Source organism: Vicugna pacos, chromosome 5 (genome assembly GCF_048564905.1).
Source record: "Vicugna pacos chromosome 5, VicPac4, whole genome shotgun sequence".
In the NCBI taxonomy this organism is placed as follows: domain Eukaryota; kingdom Metazoa; phylum Chordata; class Mammalia; order Artiodactyla; family Camelidae; genus Vicugna; species Vicugna pacos.
The window spans coordinates 61,924,780-61,945,561 of NC_132991.1; the positions used below are offsets into that span (position 1 = coordinate 61,924,780).

General features: G+C 34.5%; 1 protein-coding gene across 2 annotated transcripts in view; it reads left to right on the forward strand.

The window, feature by feature from the left end:
* The window catches only part of ERBB4 (erb-b2 receptor tyrosine kinase 4), a 987,764-nt gene that overhangs the window by 705,625 nt on the left and 261,357 nt on the right, over positions 1-20,782 (forward strand). For both annotated transcript variants that reach the window (XM_031678247.2, XM_031678250.2), the window contains exons 6-9: positions 10,177-10,295; positions 12,984-13,125; positions 16,908-17,021; positions 17,134-17,260. In XM_031678247.2, the coding sequence (XP_031534107.1) occupies positions 10,177-10,295; positions 12,984-13,125; positions 16,908-17,021; positions 17,134-17,260 (502 nt within the window). The remainder of the gene's footprint in view (positions 1-10,176; positions 10,296-12,983; positions 13,126-16,907; positions 17,022-17,133; positions 17,261-20,782) is intronic.

Below are 20,782 nucleotides of genomic sequence, written 5' to 3' on the forward strand. Positions count from 1 at the left end.
AAATGTCAATTCTAAAATCAAGCCGTACATTTAGCCATCTTCATTCAATTCCCAATGTTTTGTTTTGTTTTGTTTTATTTTGAATTGAACAAAAATAGTCTAAAGTATTTCTGGAAAATAAAGTTAATAAAATAGTGAGGCATTTCAAAGGAAGAGCTATATGGAAGAATTTTCCCCAAGTATTAAAAAAGTTATAAAGTAATGATCATTAAAACAGTATGGTATTATTTCAGAAAAGAATTGACTCAATGGAATGTAATAGGAAGTCCAGACAGAAGCTAAAGTCTGTAAGTAATTTGGTCTTAAAAAGTTAGCATTTTTAATGACCAAAACAAAGATTATTCAATAAATAGTTTTGAAACAAATGATCCACAATATGGAAAAAATAAAGTTAGAAGCCCACCATAAAACAAGACGAGATGAATTGTACATTAAAAGTTTAACAGGCATCAGGTAGAGTATAGATTATAAATGGATTGTAGACTGAAAGTTTAAAAAGCATGAAATAACTGAAAGTACTAGAAAAATATAGGTAAAAGTTATGTCATGATGATGGTCTTTTTAAACATGACATAAAAGGTAGAAATTAAACAAGAAGAAAAAGATCATTTGAACTAGGTGATAGTGTTTTGTATTTTTAAAACAAAATTTTAAAATAAAATTTAAAAGAATTAAAAATTTATACAAGAAATTTGGAAAAAAGTGTTTTGCTTCACTTATAATCAATTACATATTTTTAATTAAGTATTTTAATGATTAGGTTGTAAAAATTAAAAAGAATGATAATTCCTTGTGAGGCTAAAAATATGCAGACAGAAACAATCTCAATTACTGTCTTGAATTGCTTTTGGTTGTGTACTTTGTGCTCTCTTGACTGTCATACTACCATGGAGGTATAACAAGACATATAAATACCCCAAAACTGACATTGGTTATTGCTGTGGTAAGGAAATAAATAATTTTTATTTTGCATATTTATAGCGACATAGTTCTCTAAAAACATGTATTGCTTATGTAATTTCAGAATTTTAAAAAAAGGAAAGAAAAACAAAAATTTACACTCTTTTTATTATGACTTTTTTTGTAATTTTTCAGAGCTGTCCAAAGTTTTGTCCACATCAGAGAGATGACACTTTCTTTCAATGATATATCAATAATGCATAAAATCTTTATTAATATCCATAGATATATTATTTTCTATAAAAATATGACTTGAAGAGAATCCCAAATGTTGTTTTATACTGGCCAACAATTTAAAATACTAAAAAGATGAGAGTTTTGAGTATTGGCCATGAAGAAATGGCCAGTAAAGAGACTGATTATAGAAGAGAGACTATAAAGAATTTACAGTGCAAACATTTGGACTTGAGTATTATGAGACTAGGAGACTTAGAGCTCAGGAACAGTGTAAAACAGGGAAGAACATCATTTCACCTGACTCAGAAACAACGTGACTGATTATGGGCTTGGATGGAAAAAAATTTGTCATGAGAAAGGAGCACATTGATTTAGCTGAGAATAGCTAGTTTTCTAATGCTGTTAAATGTAGTATTTCATCTTGATTTGAGCAGCATTTGGTATTTGAATTTCCAAATTGACTATTAGATGGGCTTTGCTGTGATATTAAGAAACTAGAAACTGCCTGGAAGGCCCTGATGAGGTATTGATATCTCTTAGAGATGTATGGACATCATTTTGGATTTGTCCATAGGCAAGTCAGTTTACTTGGATTTCCTTTATCTTCGTCTATAAAATGAGAAATTTAGTCTAAGAGCATTCATTAGTTCAAATATTTACTCATTGCTTCTCTGATGAGAGTCTGTCTTCCCTTTTAATATTTTATGCTTATTTTCATTACACAAGTGGCATTTTTTTACCAATGTCAGAAGGAAACTCATCCAGATGTACACTGAGTAGGAGAGATTATCTTTATTCTCATCTATTAATATTTTGGATAGGGAACTCAGGTAAACAAAAACAACAGTGTGCATGTGCATGTGCGTGTGCATGTGGGTGTGGGTGTACGTATTTCATCAAGTTTGTATGCTGAGAATTTTTTCTACTATAATGGGAGGTGATTTAGAAAAGCTGAATGTCAACGTTTCCTCATTTCTGGGTTTGTGTCATGTCCATGTTATGATGATTCCATTTTTTTAATCACTTTATCCCATTTACACCGTACATCATTTATTGTGTATTGTTAGATGTAACGGTCAATTCTAATGTAAAAATACATTTTAAAAATACTATTTATGGCTTTATTATGCAGATTCATACACTTCCCTTTTTATCTTGAAATCTGTATATACAGTCCTGCGAGGAATGTGCAAGAATAAAAACTACACACATTCTCATTCTCAACTCTCAAGAATACTTTTATAGTTCACGTAAGAGGGCAATTTTTTTTTTTTGAATCCTGACTAACAAACTTTGCTGATGTTAATAGCCTATTAATAAGGGAGAATTTCCCTGGTGGCCAAGAGTGTAGTTTCAAATCAGCTTTAAGGTCCCTTAATGAATCACTGAGCATGTCTTTTAAAAATAGGTTGAATAAAACTTCATTAAACAAATGAATAAAGCAGCTGGTGATGAAGAATGGATTAGACAAGATTACTTTCCTATTTGACATAACTAACAATATTATCATGTCGTAGCCCACGGGTCACCAGGCATTTATCTGGGACAAGGGTCAAATCTGATTAGTAGCTGCCAAATCTGGGCATACTTTTAACTAACTGCCTCTGAATGCCAGTTTCAGGAAGGACTTTGCAAGTATTTGCTATGTTTTTCAGGTGAACTATAGTAGTTACTGCATTTAGATTAAACTATTATGACACGTGTGGGGGTGTACACCTCATGAATGGTCAGTTCCTTCAGAGTAACTATCATCAGACTAATTAGGGATAAAAGATAATGTTACAGTTTCTTCTGTGATATGAAAATGAGTATGATTGTGGTAGTTTGGAAAGTCCAGATACATTTTTATAATTTTAGTTTGCTAGGTTCAGTTATTTAAAAAATTAAGTATCTTCTCTGAGAGCCTTTTTTTTTAAAAAATGAATTAAGCCTTATGCCATTGGTTAAAATAACTGATAAATTACTATGTTATTAAAACTCAAAATTCTTTCCCTGTCCAAATCAAGATATAGTGTTTATGGATCCTGAGGCCTGACTGTGTGTGGCAACAATCACTGTCTTAATTATCCTGTGATCTAAGGTGGGATAAGATGCAGCAGTCCGTCTAAGTAGGATAAGATGAACCTACCTTCAATCTGCCTTCCCTTCTAAATAAATACTTTACCCTTCCTGGAGTAGCCTCACTAAGAACAAGAGAATGGCTTAGAGCAAAGGTTTTGAAGTGTTGGCTTTTAAAGGCTACTTTAGAAAACCTTGGGGCTCCCAATAAAAAAAAAAAAATTTCTGGCCCCTCCGCCCTGACTTACTGAATCAGAATGTAGAAAGAGGACCAGGCAACTTTATTTTAAACCTTCCTGTGTGATTCTTACAGTCTTCCTGGCACTGGACACACAGATGTGTCCAATTATTCTCCCCTGGGAGAATGAATAGTGGTGTGTAGTTTAGTGTTAATTTCATTAAACCTGGTTTTCTACGCATTTCAGCATGCCCGAGAAGTAATGCGTATTCTTGGATGGTCTGTGAGCTTTATTTGTCTCACTTAAAGTATATTCTGGTGATAGTAGTGTTCTAGAAGTATGTTACACAACCCAAAGCGTTCATTTTTGGGGTCACAGTTTCACCATTCATGGGAATAAGTACTGGATTGTAAACTAGAGGTGGTCTCTGGAGAGCATTTCATCAAGCCCCCTGACTTTAATTAAGTGGATGTCTGCAGTGTCCAGAAGAGATTTCCTTTAAATGCTGACAAATAAGGAATCAAGAAGCCCATTCAGTAGCTCATTACAGTGTTTGTATCACTCTAATGATTAACAAATTCTTCTTCACATTCAACCCAAATCACCCCTGCTTTTTCCCCCAGGCATTTTTCTTCTTGTTCAAACCTCCAAGTTTGTGACTGAAAACAGCCTAGCATGAAAACCACACCGTTGAAGTTCTAGCTATTTAAGGGACACGGTGTGTTTCACGGACACAGTTTGTCGAAATTCGGCCAATAAACAGAAATAATATAGGCAGCATAGAGGTGCAGGTCATTGAATACTAATTGAAATAGAATGAAATAAAAATAAAATAAGCATACTTTAAAATGTGCTTAGCAATGCAACTGGAATGCTTTTCACGTAAACAGCTGCTGTTTGAAAGAAGGGAACAGTTTTCTGCATGTCTCTTATTTACCTGAAATTTTTGCCTTCAGAATTAGCCAAACAATATTTCTCCCCAAATCTTTCTACCAGCTTGCACATTGATTGTGTCAGTGTGATCTCCCAATCAGTGACAGAGGGCTTAACAACACCAATAGGAAATTAAAGCAAGAGGTCAGTCACTGTGTGATTAAGTTTCAGACAAAGAATAGTCAATCAAATGGTAGAAATAACGTAGAGTTTTTCCCATTTTCACTGGATAAAATAATGGTTTTCAGCTCTAGACTGTGTATTGGAAATCACCTAAGGAGCTTATTAAAGTATCAAATCCTAGAACATGGCCAGTAATTTTGTTTTAATAGGAATTAAGTGATTTTGAGGCTTTTTTTTTTTTTTTAAGAACACTATATCCTGCTACTCAAAGTGATGGCTGTGGACTCGTAGGCAGTGACATTATCTGGGAACTTATTGGAATGGACAGTCTTGGGCCCCGCTGATATTGACTTAATCAAAATCTTTACTAACACAAGAATCCCCATATTAAAGTTTGAAAGACCTGTTAAATGATCTAATACAAGCCTAGTTCCAAGTCCCTGAGTTGGGGAAGTGAAGAGAAGCAGAAAGGTCTGAGGATGGGAAGATGGAGGAGATGACAAAGAAGGAAAGGGAAAGAGGAAGAGGAAGAGAAAAGGGGCAGAACGTGAAAACACGGGGAGAAGACGCTTATAAAGACTTTGCCTAAATTTACTTCACTTATTTTTTAATGAACAGAGATCTTTTTGTTTTGTCACTGTGACATCAATACTCTGTTCTGTATCTTTTATGAATATTCTTCATCCTTTTGGTAATAACTCATAGGAAGTAACAGTAAATATTTGATAAATAAATTGACAAAGTTCTTGAAATAAAATTAATTTGTTCTAAGGGAGTAACTTTAACTGTAGTCATTATTATGTTTAAAGAAGTAATTAAGCCCTTGTTTTTATTAGTGCGATGCTGATAAAGCTACTTATAAGGACTTGAGGGTTGTGAGATGATAGATATTCTCTCAGCAGTATCCTCTAAACTACTGTGGAATGCTTGGCCTCTTAAACTTTGCCCATCTGAGTCTCATGGATGTTTTGAATGAATCCCTATTCTCAATTTCAAGTTTCCTGATCCTAATATAATAAGCATTTTAATTTTCCAGGTTTTATCTTTTCTATTAAACAATCACAGTTAGTGATGTACTACAAATGAATAAGCTAATTAAAATTCAACCCAAATATTTTAATGCACCCAATGAAGCAATTTAGGAAAGATACTAAATACAGGGGAAAAATTCTGATGAAATAATAGTCAAGCAAGGATGGAAATTAATATAACCAAAGCAATTATAAGTTAATGTTCCCATGGAAGCTAAGTGTATTATCTCCTTGATTTCAGAATCTGTTTTTTGTTTTGTGTTTCCATCATAATAAAATGTGAGTATAGTTTGATGTGTTTAATTCATATGAAGTAAGTAATGCTTACTAATCAGCAAGTGCTATTAAATAGATTGTACAGAGGGAGAATTTTCTTTCTGAAAATGAAACTTACATAACAATGTAAGAAATGTTTCTTAACAATGTCTCATCATTGTTCAGAGATTAAGCTTATTGCATTGTTCTTTTGGTTACTTATTATCTGTCAAACATTTTAAAATATTTTTCATGCTTACTGAATTCTAGGCATGTGAAAACTGATAGCAAATTAAATGTCGCTTACCTTTTTAAAAAAATTAATTATAGACTAGTTTTGAAGTCAATTCCATAATTCTCTTTTAATATCTTAAATTAAAATTTAAAAAGTAATGACTTCAAAATGCTGTTTTGCGTGTTCCTGAAATGGAATGGCATCTCTAAGATCAAAATGTCCTGAGGAAATGAGATCTGTGACCACTGTGTAGAAGAAATTGCTATTTTGAAAAATTTAAAGTTAACACATATGATTGAACAATTTAAATACATGTCTTAAAAGCTTCACAGTATAGTAATTATTATTAAACCTAAGGTTGCACTATGTTAGATTCTTTTGCTAACATTATTTTTATATTTAAATAGTATACTCAGTAAGAGAAATGATTTTAACATGAACATTTGAATAATAATTTGGAAAAATAAAGTTAATGATTATTTTTGTAAATATTATCTACATTAATTTCCTCATTTGGTAGAAAAGACCAATGTATGTAAATAAAGAGAAATTGAAACATTTTGTGTAGTTACCTTAAATCTCCATAGTGTTAAAAAATAGAAATTAACACTTGGACATATGTGTTGAAAGTTAAAACATGATACGATGTATAGGATATGAATGCTGACTTACTTCATGATATTTTCCAGCTAAACAATGCCTGTCAACTAAAAGCAGATTAATAGACTGTTCTGTGATAACACTGATTTCAAATCTAATAATTTGCTTACTTAACATATGTCTGTTACTTCAATTAGCAGCTCTTAATACATCAAAAGAGCCCTGCTGAATCTGAAAGAGAAGAATTATATTTGAATCTGTTCCTTACAAAAGTGTCTATTAAAAATGTTTCCTTTATATGGTATTAATTACTAATTAGGACACCTAAATAAATATAACAATTGGTTAAAAGAAAGGAACATCAATCTAAGTACAGTGTATGAATATGAGGAGTTAATGCTGCATGGATGGCAGGTACAGCTCTAGATGTTGGGAAATACCAAAAAACAAAGTAAGTTTAATAGATGAGTCATGAAATATGTTAGATGGTGATCGATGCTATAGCAATGATACAGGAGAGAAGAGGAGGATAGAGAAAGGGAGGAAGGGAAGGGGCGAGAGTGAGAAAGAGAAAGAGAAAGTCCATGAAGAATCAGTTGTTTGGGAAGGATTCAGATTCAGTATTAAATAGGGGTAGACTTCACTGAGAAGGTGAGATTAGAGCAAAGACTTAAAGAAGGTGAAGGGGCAGGACAAGTTGATTTATTATGTAGAATTTTCATCTAGAATACTTACAGAAGAAACTATTTATTTGAAAATTTATTGTCACTCAAATTGCAGATACCAAGTGTGCCCTCACATATCCAGACCTAAAAATTTGGGGTTTTTTTTCAAAATCTTATATATGTTTATGATAAGAAGTATTATATGACATTCTTTTTACAAAATAAAAGCAAGATAGAGGATGAGGTCAAGTGCTTTTTAAAACTCACTATGTGATGTTTATGTTGATTGTACTACATGGGGAGGAATATAATCATGTCCAATGGAAGAATATAGTTTGTATATAAAATTATGCATTTTATGAATATTATCATCATGTTCAATTGAAAAGATCCAAATGAAACTATGGAATCATGAAATAATCAACAGCAGAATATAAGGAGTGTTTAAATCTAATAATAGATACTAACAATAATTCTAAGTTATTTGCATCTTGATATGCTCTATTTCTTGGTATTTTGATATTTGTCTGTTTTCATTCCCTAGTGCCCTACCTATTTACCTATTTTCTCTGCGTATTTCCTTTTCTTCTAACAAGTGCATTAAGCCCTCAACAAACAGATGCTTCCAGTGAGTTGGCAGCATATGACTTACTTATCTACTTGGAGGGGATACTTATTTAGTGTGTATGAAGTGCCAAACACTGCACTAATCACCAAGAATGTAAACTTGAATAAGAGGATACACTTCAATAAACTGTTCTAATAGTTTAGTTGGGGGAGAAAACATGGAAAAAATAAATACAATGTATTATATGAAGTACAATAATAATGTCTAACAGTTGCTGAGCACTATGGACAGAAGCCATGTTAAGCACTTTATACCTGTCTCTCAATTTGTATCTTCAATCCCATTAGGTAGGTATTAAGACTAGCCCCATCTTAAAAATGGTGACGTGAAAGACAGAGCAGTTAGCTAACTTGCCGTATCACAAGAACAGAATTTAAATTTGAGCCTGGGTCTTCAGACCTCATAGACTTCTGTATTAACTTCATCTGCTTACTTGTTCAGAAGCAAGTGTGTCAGATTAACTCAGCATGGAGATGGGTCTGAAAAGGTTTCAGAGCAAAAATTGGCACATTAGGTGGATATATTATGGATGAGTATTTGCTAGACAAAGAAGACAGATCGGGTTCTTCAGCATGAAGGAATGCACGGTAGAAAGGCAATGATAATCACAGTTGTGTGCAGTGAAAGGAACTGGGAACCACAAGTGGTGTTTCTGTGTGGCTGGATGGGAAGATCACAGTGGGAGGAGTGAGAGATGCCAGTACAGAGATGAAGGACCTTCATCCCTTGCTAAGGGTTTACTCCTTTAGTGCAGAGATGGCAAGTAAGTTTCATACTGTGAAATATCACTGATTTATAGCCCATTGCAACATACTTTCAAGTCATTGCTTTTCGAGCAGCACAGAGGATTCGTTGTGACCTGAGAAATTGTTTAGAAGGCTAAGTAATAGTTTGGAGATAAGTTTCAGAGCAAAGTTGGAGTAAAGTGGAGGGACCATAATGAGAAATATCTATTGCTAGGACTTGAGATTTTTATTAGACATGAGCAGTGAGGGTGAGGGGGAAGGACAAATAGAAAACATGTACCAAATTTTTAGTTGAGCTACTGGATGGATGGTGCTATCACTAATTGAGATAAGGGAACAAATTAAGAGTGGTGGGGGTGGAAAGTGATACATTCCATTTTGTTCATCTAAATGGGGACTTCTGTAGACAGTGAGAAATACAGGTTGCATCTCAATACAGAGTTCAGACCTGGATCTGATGTCATCTACCTATAGCTAGTATGCAAAGTAGTGGGTGAATGCTTTCACCCAGGCATGAACCCTTAGCCCAAAAAAAATCATGGAGACCAGCTCTGGGGAATACGAATGTTTAAGGAGTTGTGGCTTGCTATAGTGGCAGTGAAGGCAAGTTTGATGCTCTCAAAGAGGTGGGAAGAAACAGGCCGAAGTGGAAATACAGAAGCCAAGAAGTGATGTACTACACATATGCTGTTAAATTCATTTCTCTAAATACTGTTAAAATGCCTCTTTAGAATAAGTGAAATAAGCAGAAATGTGTCCTTCAATACTACAGTTTTGATGTCCAGCCTATAGCATTGATTTTACTAAAGCATACCTTAATAAGAGGCTATCAGCTTGGATTGAAGGATATTAAAAGACTAATGGAATTTTTTGTTGTGTTCACTATGAATGCATCTCTCCTCTTCCTTCCTTTCTCCCTTCCTTCCTTCCTTCCCAGATGTTTTTCTGTTCCTTACACAGGTCCCTCTTTTTGAGGAATCTTGGTAGAAAGTTCACTTATATCTCAGGAATAGAAACAGTTGTGCGACTACAGATCAGTTGTCTATCTTTATCTATCAACCTATTTATCTGCTATCTATCTATCTATCATCTATCATTTGTCTATCTGATAAAAATAATATAAGATATAATGTGAATCATGTAAAAGTTTATGGTCCCTTTTTGCATTGACTACTAAAAATCTTAGATTCATTTCTGGGGACAGTTTCTGCCTTAGAACCTCACTGTACACATGGGAAATTGACTTCACTGCTAACTCCATCTTTCGCAACCTGCCAAAATGCCTCATTCAGTTATTCTAAATTTGATTCTTTCTTGCAAGTTGTGTGATTTTTGTAAAGCAATATGAGTATTTGCTGGAACAAGAAAGAACTGAAAACAGATTCATGTATTAATTTTGAAGAGTTTTGTACAGTAATTTTGATCAACTGCACACTTCATTCAGTAAATGTTTGCTGAACTGAGTCAATGGTGAGTTGAGTAAATTGTTACTCCAAGGATTTGGCTTCTCTCAGTAACTCCAAATCAGCCTAGAGGTTTTTCTTGGTGGCTGACTGTGACCAAGGCCCTACCTCTGTCTTCTGCAGTGACAAGGACAGTATGTGCAGAACAGTGTGATGGCAGATGCTATGGGCCCTACGTCAGTGACTGCTGTCATCGAGAATGTGCTGGAGGCTGCTCAGGACCTAAGGACACCGACTGCTTCGTGAGTCTGGGAGCTCTTCCCTTCGCTCACCTGCCCCCCCTCCCCAGTTTGGCTCAGGGACATTGAATCTCTGACAGCCTATTAAGATAAGATCAAATTTTACCACATTAGGGTTAAGAAAAATGCTCTGCCTTTGTAGAAGTCATTCCCTAACTGCGTGGCTATTGATGAACTAGGATTGTTCTGTTCTAATAAATGAATTATTTCTTTCTGCTCTAATGTATACTACAAGTGAGATTTATTGGTGAACGTGATGGAGAACATACTGGGATATCTTTTAAAAAGCTAACAGCATCTTTCCAAAATTTATGGTGATTACCTGTTTATGTTATTGCATCATTGAGTCTTCTGAGTAGGGGCATCTGCATTTTATTTCTTGATATAAATTTCAAGATTAAAGCAGATAACTCTATGAACTTAACTATTTTATGGTTTATATTGTTTACAAGCTAATATTATTCAAAATTTATAAGATTTATAAACGCACACTTATAGCAATTTATATGCTAATTTGTGTGATTTTTATTTTGGAAGAGGACATTTTTACTTCCCCAAAATTAACATTTATAGCTTGTCAGGGACACTTTTTAATTACACTTTGACATCCCTGATAAAGTTCTTTCTGTTCTTTTGAATACATACAAGCAATTCTGTGAGCTATAGTTGATGCAATTTGCTACACACAGAACATTAGTTTCCTTTTAAGCTAGAAATCATAGAATAAGAAACTATTTTTGTTGTTAAAAATGAATACAGGAATTTATTTTCTTTTTTTTCCCATTCTCAAATACTCAGAGAATACACATATATATATTTAGAACTGAGTATTTTTTTTAATTGGTACTTAATTCTGGAAATAAGCAAAATATACATAATAGCTGTTATGATATAGAAACATAATAATTTCTCACTTTTCTTAATGTCACAAAATACTGAATTTGTCTATCCTACTTCTCTAATGAAATAAAAGTATGTATTGCACAAGTGAGTAGGGAGGAAGGAGGAAATAAAAGAAAAATGTTAAAAATATAAGGAAGATGCTCAGCAGGTTTTGAACAGAGACCATTCCCCTTGCTTCTCACCAGACATGGGATGGAAGCTTGGTTTGGAGGATGCTGAACAGGTTGTTAACAATCCCAAACTAGTACCAACAATAAACACCAACAATGGCCATGACTTTCTTATAGAAGTTTTTCACTGCATTGTTTTTATGATTCTGTTATCATGATAAACAAAGTGCTGAGTGAACTTCAGAATTCTCATTTCATTACTTTTATGGAACAGTCCATTGATTCTGCTTTGGCATTTTGTACAGAATGTTCGAGAATGCCAGACCAAGGCCTTGGTATAAGATATGTTGTTTTATGTGCTGTCTGAAAGGTAACTTGTTTGATTTCTCTGGCGCATGTCCCTTTGTTGCCAAGCAATGTTGTTGCACAACACTGGATAAAATATGTTAGTAAAGCAATTATGAGTACGTATGAAGTTTTACAGCCATAAATTAAAACTTACTGAGTTTTCTAGATTGGTTTTTAATAGATTCTTCCTGGAAAGTGTCATCTTAGTGAATAATGTATCATCAGTGAGTCTCGTTCCGATTATGCATCTCATAGACCATCATCAGGGAATTGTCATGTTTGTGATAAAGTACTTGCTAAAACAACAATTGATTAAGACGATGTTTTGAGGAAACAGAATAAATTAGTACTTATTAATAACCAAACATACAGTTTATGATGATATGTTAAGTACAGCTTGAGTTCACATTAGCTTGCCTTCCAAAGCCTAAATTATTCCTATGAAGGTTTAAATTTTTTAGTTAAGAGAATTAGTTCATCCCCTCTTCACATGATTTTATGTACGTATACATGTGTTCTATTTTTTATATCAAGTACCTAGCTCTCAGGTGATAAAGTTGTTTTTAATTCTTCTCAAATGCATTTGAACCTATTAACAAATTGATGTCTTAATACAAATATGTAAGTCAGCAGTCACGAATTTACTTGAATTTGGTGACTTTTACCAAATGTTTTGATATTATGAAAAAGACCATACAGGAAGTGGTATCGTATTAGTTAATTATGGGCTAAGGAGAGTAACTTCTTTAGAATTTGCACTGTACTCTCTGCATGTACTCTTGGCTTATCACTGTCCAGAACCTTTTCTTTAAGTCCAGTTTGAATGGCCAACACAACACTTTCTCACTATGCAATGATGGTCAGTGTACTTACCATGTCACTAAAGGCACAGGACTCTCCAAACACCAGCTTTAGGGAAAATCTAGCCTGTACAATTGGGGACGTAGTTGTCAGTGCCAGACTCAACATAAACCCTTTTGAATAAGTCTGAGCTTAAATAAATTTCCACTATTATCTAACTTTAATAATTTTAACCAATTGTCAGCTTAGGAATTAGTCGATAGATACCAAGCAATCTGAACATCAGTAACTATAGATGGTATATTTACCAACATTGGAAAAACAGGTTTGTAAAATTGAGAAGTACAAAACAAATATGAACTTAAAAAATAAGCCTTAGCAACCAGAGAATTATCAGGTTCCAGTTTTTATGAAATTGATGTATGCTAAACAAAGAACACAGCCCTCACAAAACTGCTGTAGAGCTGTCCCTTTAACAAGTGTTATAAAGGTCATTTGTAAAATGGAATTAATATCTGCTGTGTTGCAGGCTTGCATGAACTTCAATGACAGTGGAGCCTGTGTTACTCAGTGTCCGCAAACGTTTGTCTACAATCCAACCACCTTTCAACTGGAGCATAATTTCAATGCAAAATATACCTATGGAGCATTTTGTGTCAAGAAGTGCCCACGTAAGTAACAGGATAAGAATAGCCACGTTCATTAGCCCATCATTTAAAAGCAAAGGAATTTCATGTAAATTTATTGCAATTTGAAACTTGTGACAGTATCATGAGTTACTTGGGTATGGGTACTATTGCCATCATTTCACAAATCAGGAAATTAAAATTTAAAAAAAACTGACTTGATGGGTTCAAAGTCTCAGCAAAGGAGTGGCATGCTTGAGGTTACAGTACAAAGTCATCCACTGATTTCTCAACTCATTATTTCCACCGTATGTTTTTGCACGTGATGCCATTCTTCAGAAAAGTGGTTAGTTAAGTGGCAGCAAGCTATGTAATGAGTGAGGTCTGCTTCTGATAACAATGAATTTTCACCTGAAATGATAACTGACACTTCTTTGTGGTAGAATATATAGCATTATAGTTTTAACATCCAATCCAGTCTTACACAATAATAATAGATATAAAGGGCATGTTGAGGGGTCTAAATTTATAACTCATTCTAGGCATTCAAAGTGATCAGCTTAACTTTCATCAAGAATACTATATGTCTTGGTATTTGCTCAAGTCAGTTTCTTTGTTTGAAGAGACCAATGAAACATTTCTTCAATGTTTTACTTATTGGAAGGCAGAAAAACATTGCTACATTTGTCCACATACTCAATTAAAAGAAGGCTTTACAGTCTACAGCACATAGATGTTATTGGCTTCGTTCACTTTGTGCTTGTGATGGAGTAGGAAGTGTAAAGGACATGAGATTAGAGTAGCTTTGGTTATGGCTTCGCCCACTTCCTTGCCATGTGGTTTTAAGTGAACTATTTAGTTTCCTATTTTCTCCTCTTTAATTATGGATGGTAATAATCATATGGCTCCTCTCTCTTTCCCAGAATCATTATAAAAATCAAATGAATAGAGAATAAGTTTCAGAGGAATAGTATATAAAAACAAGTCTTTGAAAACAATGATGATTCTGGCCATTATTACTAAATATTTTATATTGGTTAAAAGAATTATTATGCATATATTTAACATGTCACTGAATTACTATTCTAAAGTCACAGACACGCTAACTCTAGGATAGTAGAGAATTTTCCGCCCTAAAAACCTTAATATCCAAATGCATGTTTTTGATCTAATAACTTCTCATCTAAAGTTACTCTGTATCTCACTAGCTACTGTCCTTGCAAAATTGGGGGCTTGACAGCATTGCAGGATGGGGCTGGATGGTGAAATTTTTCCTCTTCTACCTTCTCTTCTACTCTTCTACCTTCAAATTATGGTTCCTTGCCTCAAAGACAGTCAAAACCATGCTTTTTGGGGGGTTTTGTTTTGTTTTGTTTTGTTTTTGAGATTTTTGGTACTTTACTGAAGCTCTATCCATTTATTTTGGTGCTTTATTCAAGTCCTAAGGTTGAGACCAGGGGTTGAGCTGGAGTGGAAGGAGTACCAGGAAAATCTGAGTTGGCAAAATTCTCTTTAGTTACTATATTCTTTAGAGTAATTTAGCTGAAGGCTCTCAACTCCTAAGTGTGGCAAGAGGTTAAACATTGAGAGCTTTTTTTTTTTTTAATTATGTGCATAGTGACCACAGGTATGGTAACTCATAAACTTCTTTTTTTGAATTAGTTTAGGTCTATCGAATTGCAGACTACTTTAAAACACCTAAGTATCTATCAGTGTAATTTATCAATGTAAATCTTTGATGAGTCTTGCTCAGAAGGCATGATTTGCTCAACTGTAGGTATCTTGGAAAAACAAAGATGTTTAACTTCTAAATACTGGTCTACAATTCCTAATTCAGAATTCTGAAATTCAAAAACTCTAAACAGCAATTGTTTTTTCTTTTGAAACTCATTTGAACGCAAAATCTGAACCTAACTGTTATGAAGATCTTTATAATTTTTATTTATTTCACTTGGCATAAATTTCTGCAGAAATGTAGAAGCCTTTTGATATGGGATATTCCTAAAGACTTTGCAGAAAGGATGGTTACACCTGTTATAAGCTGGGTTCTTGTGAGAGAGACTATTGTTAAGAAATGCTCTCAGAATCAAGACTCCTGGGGGAAGGAAGGAAGCGAGATCAGGCTGTGATGCAGGCTCAACAAAGTGTCTCTTTTGTAGCAGATGTCCTCGAGTGGATGTTAACTCTGAATACAAAGATCTATACACTTTGGACCCACTCCCATGGATTCATACATATCCCTCCACCCTGGACTCCCTTCAATTCCAATTTAGATGTTCTAGTATATCTCCTCCCAGGGCAAGCCACTTCTCAGGAGTTCATACTGATTCTAAACTCGTATTTATTCCACACAAAGTAAAGGATCATTTGTGCTAACCAAAACTATGCCCACTGGTAGGGTTTTTCCTTGGTACTGTCTTTCAAGTCAACTCCTCAATGAGGCTTCAAGACAGCTGTTATCCACTTTTCAGCTGCTTGTACCCACATGCCAAGCTTAGTTTTTGTTCTTCTCTGTCAGCTTGTCATAAGTGCCCTCTCTTGGGCCTCATGCAAGCGTAGGTATAAGCTGGCCGACGGAGAGATGCCAGCCAAGTGGTGGATGACATGGGGATCGGGACCACATGCATATGCAGTTTACTTGTGCCTTTGCCCCTGCTCATGTCAATCCCAAATGTACTGCTTCCATCTTAAAAATGGATTGCTATTGGACCCACCCAACGTTATGACGTCATGGTTTTTAACAAAACTTTGTTTGTGATAGGAAATTCTGGCTACAAGTTCAGTCAATGACCCGTGGGTAGGTCTTCTATCTCTACCAGGACTCCGAAGCCTGTTGGGAGCTGTTTGTTAAATGGTGTATAATTCTATGATTTGGATGGCCGGGGGGTAGCTCTAGAATCCTAGAGGTCTCTGATGTGATTTTCCAGTTTGGGCTTGCCACAACTCCACGTGGCATATTTTCCCACCATAGATACATCTAATATCATACAGCCTCTTGGGTTTTGTGACCCAAGTAGCAGAATTGCTTGCACCCCAGCCTGGACCTGCACCATATGCCTTTCCTGCTTTGGGCCCCGTTCAAGGCTGAATAGTGGGTCAGAAGCAGTATTTCCAGGCATGGAAGGATACTGCCTTCAAAACACTAAGCGGCCTGGCAGATAGTGGGAGGCTCTAGATGCCGTAATTTGTCCTTTTTGCGGGGAGGGAATGTCCTGGCATATTCCAGACCACTGGATTATCGATATGTCATGTAATTAGATGTTCCTGGTTCATTTAATATACCTTTTCTAAAGTACTGCCCTTTCAAATTTCATTGTGTTTCTTGGCTTAAAATGATGAGATAGTTTCTAGGGCACACCACTGAGAGATGAACACATTTTCAGCATTTCCTCCTGGATATGAAGTGTGCTCTCTTGATGCAAGGCAGTTTAACTTCAGCTTCCTTTGTGCTTCATGTAACTTGAAGTAGTTTTAGGCTTCAAACTTACATCAGGACATGAAATGAAGTGGAACTATTGAAAAACACAAACTAAATGTCATGCAGTTTCCTAGGTCTATAAAAGAAATTCACTATCTTGGGGGCAGTTCAGGATGTGGAGCAGTAGCCAAGCAAGGACTAGTTGTTGTTAACACACACTGCCCTTGGATTTGAATGTGGATGTTCATAGGTGCTATTTCAGGTTGAGATAGTTAGACAGAGAGTTGTTTTACGGAAAGAAACATACATCCTCTCAAGGGTGGGAGTCATTTTCAAACCCCGAAATACCTTGTTTTAAATTCTTTGGCTGAATTTCAGCACCATTGCTGATTTTATCTTCTTCCATCAGATAACTTTGTGGTGGATTCCAGCTCCTGTGTGCGTGCCTGCCCTAGTTCCAAGATGGAAGTAGAAGAAAATGGGATTAAAATGTGTAAACCTTGCACTGATATTTGCCCAAAAGGTGATTTTTTTTCATTTTATAATGAAAAAAATACTGTCATTTTTATAGTAAAAATGCAAGTGACTGAAGAAAATTGTTCTTCACTTCCTGACTGAAAGTCTTGTTTCTGCAGCTTGTGATGGCATTGGCACAGGCTCACTGATGTCAGCTCAGACCGTGGATTCTAGTAACATTGACAAGTTCATAAACTGCACCAAAATCAATGGGAATTTGATCTTCCTTGTCACTGGTATTCATGGGTGAGTATTACATTTTTGTAGAAAATTATTTTACAAAGTGTAGACCAAGCTTAAGAGATTCTTTAGCTTTATCTATTCAATTCCTTTTGAGACAGAGGGTTCCACCGTACGATAACACTCTTCTCCAACAAATCAAATGCCATATTACACCAGCAGTGATAGCAAACCAAAATTGCAGAATACATCCAGCTTATGAGTTTGGTGACTACTTAGATGTGAAAATATAGATTTATATGCAAGCTGAAATGTATTTGCAGAACATTCCTCAAATCCATAGATTTCAGTAAGCTCTACATTTTTAGATATGTTTAGGGAAGCAATATCATTGGGTGAAGTGGAGAATTTCATTCAAGTCCTAAACGATTAGTTGAAGACAACATAAATTAATATTTTTTTAAAGAAATGTATCTCACAGAAAACCAATCAGTAAGTTGGAATTTATTCCGAGCTTTCAAAACTTTTCTTTGCCTTGATGCATCTTTTTCTCTTTTTTCTTGGGTTGAGAAGTTAGTACTATTGTAAGAAATCTATTAAATGAATTTCATTTTGGCAAAAAAAATTGTAACATTTTCTGGGCTCCTTCATTACATAACCACCTGCTGGTTTTAACTGGGAAAACAACCAAGTTTGTATTCTTTAATTGCAATAAAAATGTCAATATTTTTACTTTATATTTTATCTGTTTGTCTATATCACAACTTAATCCCTAAATATTAGTGCTACAGGCTACAGAAAAATATCACTCACATATTTCAATTCAAAAGATTACTCTAAACATATAGCACATTATTTCTAGAAGCAAAACAATTTAACACATTATGAATAAATATGTCCGAATAGGAACAGCAAGAGAAATAAAGCAAAGCATTTCTTGCTATTCAAATAAATTATTGTAGGTCTTATTACATAAAGCATTTTTTTTCCTTTAAAATATAGCTTTGAATACAGGTCTATGCCAGAAATGGTAGTAGTATTTATGCACTTTGTGCCCTAGATATGTTATATTTGGTCCAAGAGGTGTTTTTTGTTGTTGTTTTGGTTTTTTGTTTGCTTGTTTGTTTTAAAATAAGGTCAAGACTTTTAACTTCTCTTTTAAAAATATGTGGACTTGATTACTCTTAGCATACTTTCCTACATGGCAACAATCAACAGAGCTGGGTAGCACAAGCCATTTCGAGACGAGACTCCTTCAGTTAAACTCATCATAGTTCCCACTGGCCCTCTGAATCCATTTACGTTGCTGTCGTTGCCTTTTTGACTTCACTGGGCTAATATTTAAGTTCATCTGTGTAATTTAATGCATGCATGACATTTAATAAAACAATATATCTGCATTTTAGCTATTTTTAAAACCCAATATCATCACGAATGAAAGATTATACTATGTTAACAATGTCTTCTGAGAAATAAGAAGAGGTAGCCACTTGATTCTCATTGGCTGCTTCCACATGGGTATAATAAATGAGTTGGCCTCAAGTTCATCAGTGTGGGGAAAGATTTGAAAACAGTCTCATGAATTGCTTTAGACAGGTGGTTTTCATTCCATTTAGGCCCAACATCCATCCCTTTTATAGTAAGCATTTTAATACTTCTTTTTCAATTCTGAAATAAAACTCAGAGGTAATACAGTCTGCCTATATACATAGTTTTATAAAGTCATTCTAATTGCCCAACTGTAATTTAAAGAAGTAAGAAAAGTAACGTTTAATAAAATATGTATTGATAGGAAAATGATTGGCTTCTACTAGTAATAAAAGTTTAGATTCATGACAGCCAGAATTAGAAGTCATTCTGCACAAGAAGTACAGGGAATTTAAGTGCAGAGGAATAGCTGACCACTGGAATAGGAAATAACCAACCAGACACATCATTATATGGCAAGAGACTACTGGACTACAGAATTACACACGAAGTATGATCAACCATGATGTTTGTGCACATGAGGCCCTACACTGAGTGGAACATTTTAAGATGATTCAAGACATGAAGCAGTCCTTTGCTGTGAAAGGCATTTAACTTCCTTGGCTTGGGATTATTACTAAAAGATTTAAGTATGCTCCAATCTCTGTTACAACTGAAACATCTCTACAAAAGTCCCAGCTTCCCAGCTCAGTGGTGGTACTGCTCCACTGAGAACCATCGCAAGAATTTTATGATAATAGAAGGATTATGAGCCAATTAAAGTGACTTGCCGATGGTCAGTCTTCTTATAGATAAACCATGAGTAAAAAGGTTTGAAAGAGACTTGATCTGGTGCAGCTCAGAATAATTATTTAGTCTTAGCTTATTATGGAACATGTTTATCAAAACTGGATTTATACTAATTATAAAATGGTTTTACATATTCTCATTCTCCTAAGGCTTTAAAATAGGGAGATATTAATAAATAAATGTGAAAAAAGGAAAGTAGATGTTTCAAGGTATAAAAATAGATTGTGCAATAGGAATCATACGTTCACAAGTTTTCACAAGTTTATGAGTAAAATCATTGCAAGACATCAGACCAATCCAGGCTTTCAAGGTGAAAAGTGACTTCTAGAAAATCAACTCACATGGATTAGAAATAGAAAAATAAATCAAGTTTCTCTTAAAAATAAGAGTTGGAGTTTCTACTTAAGTGACTTGACCCAGACTAGACTGGAGTTTGGTTTGAGGCTCCACTGCCGACAGTCTGCATTGAGTGGTGCGGCTTCCATCACATGTCAAACGCTCAGTGTCCTCCAGTGTAAAGTTGAGAACTGGGTTAATGATAAATACCTACATCCTCTGGTTGTTGTGGGGAATAAAAACAAAACAAAACAAATTTCATTCAGCCCAGTACCTGGCATACAGTAAAACCTTAATAAATGGTATGAGAAAGAAAGAGGTTGGGAAAGAAAGGAGTAAGAGAGGGAAAGAAGAGAGAGAGAGAGACACACACACAGAGAGAGAATGAAAAATAACAAAAACAAAAGTTAAGAACAAAATAAAGTTTCAAATAAAAGCAGGAGAAAAAGGCAGTTCAAAAGAAAAACCTTAATGACTTTATCTAGTATCTAGTTTATATTTAGCATAGTATAGTGGAACAGAGATTTCATAGACAATTAAAAACCAAACAAAGGCAAAATTATTTTTGTGGCAATATTTACTTTATGATAAATTATACTTCTTAGTTCAGAAGATTTTTTTTGTCCTTAATGATAGCACTTAAGTTTAACATTATAATTAATATTATCTCAAACATAATATATAAGGCATTTTCTGAAACAAATACATATGAAATATGATATGCTCCCCATTCCTAGCGTCATACCAACAGGAAACATATATTCTGAAGTCTTTCCATCTTAGAACAGTATCAGTACAAAGTTAATTGAGTAGGTCTCAGACATTTATGTATAGGTATTTGTGTATTCATGTATGTAATAAGTGTGTGTATATGTGTATTATGGACAGAGAGAGAAATTTTAAAGGTGAATAATATAAGATATTATAAACAGAAAGCTTTAGTAAATTAACGAAACATTTTATTTCATTTAATTC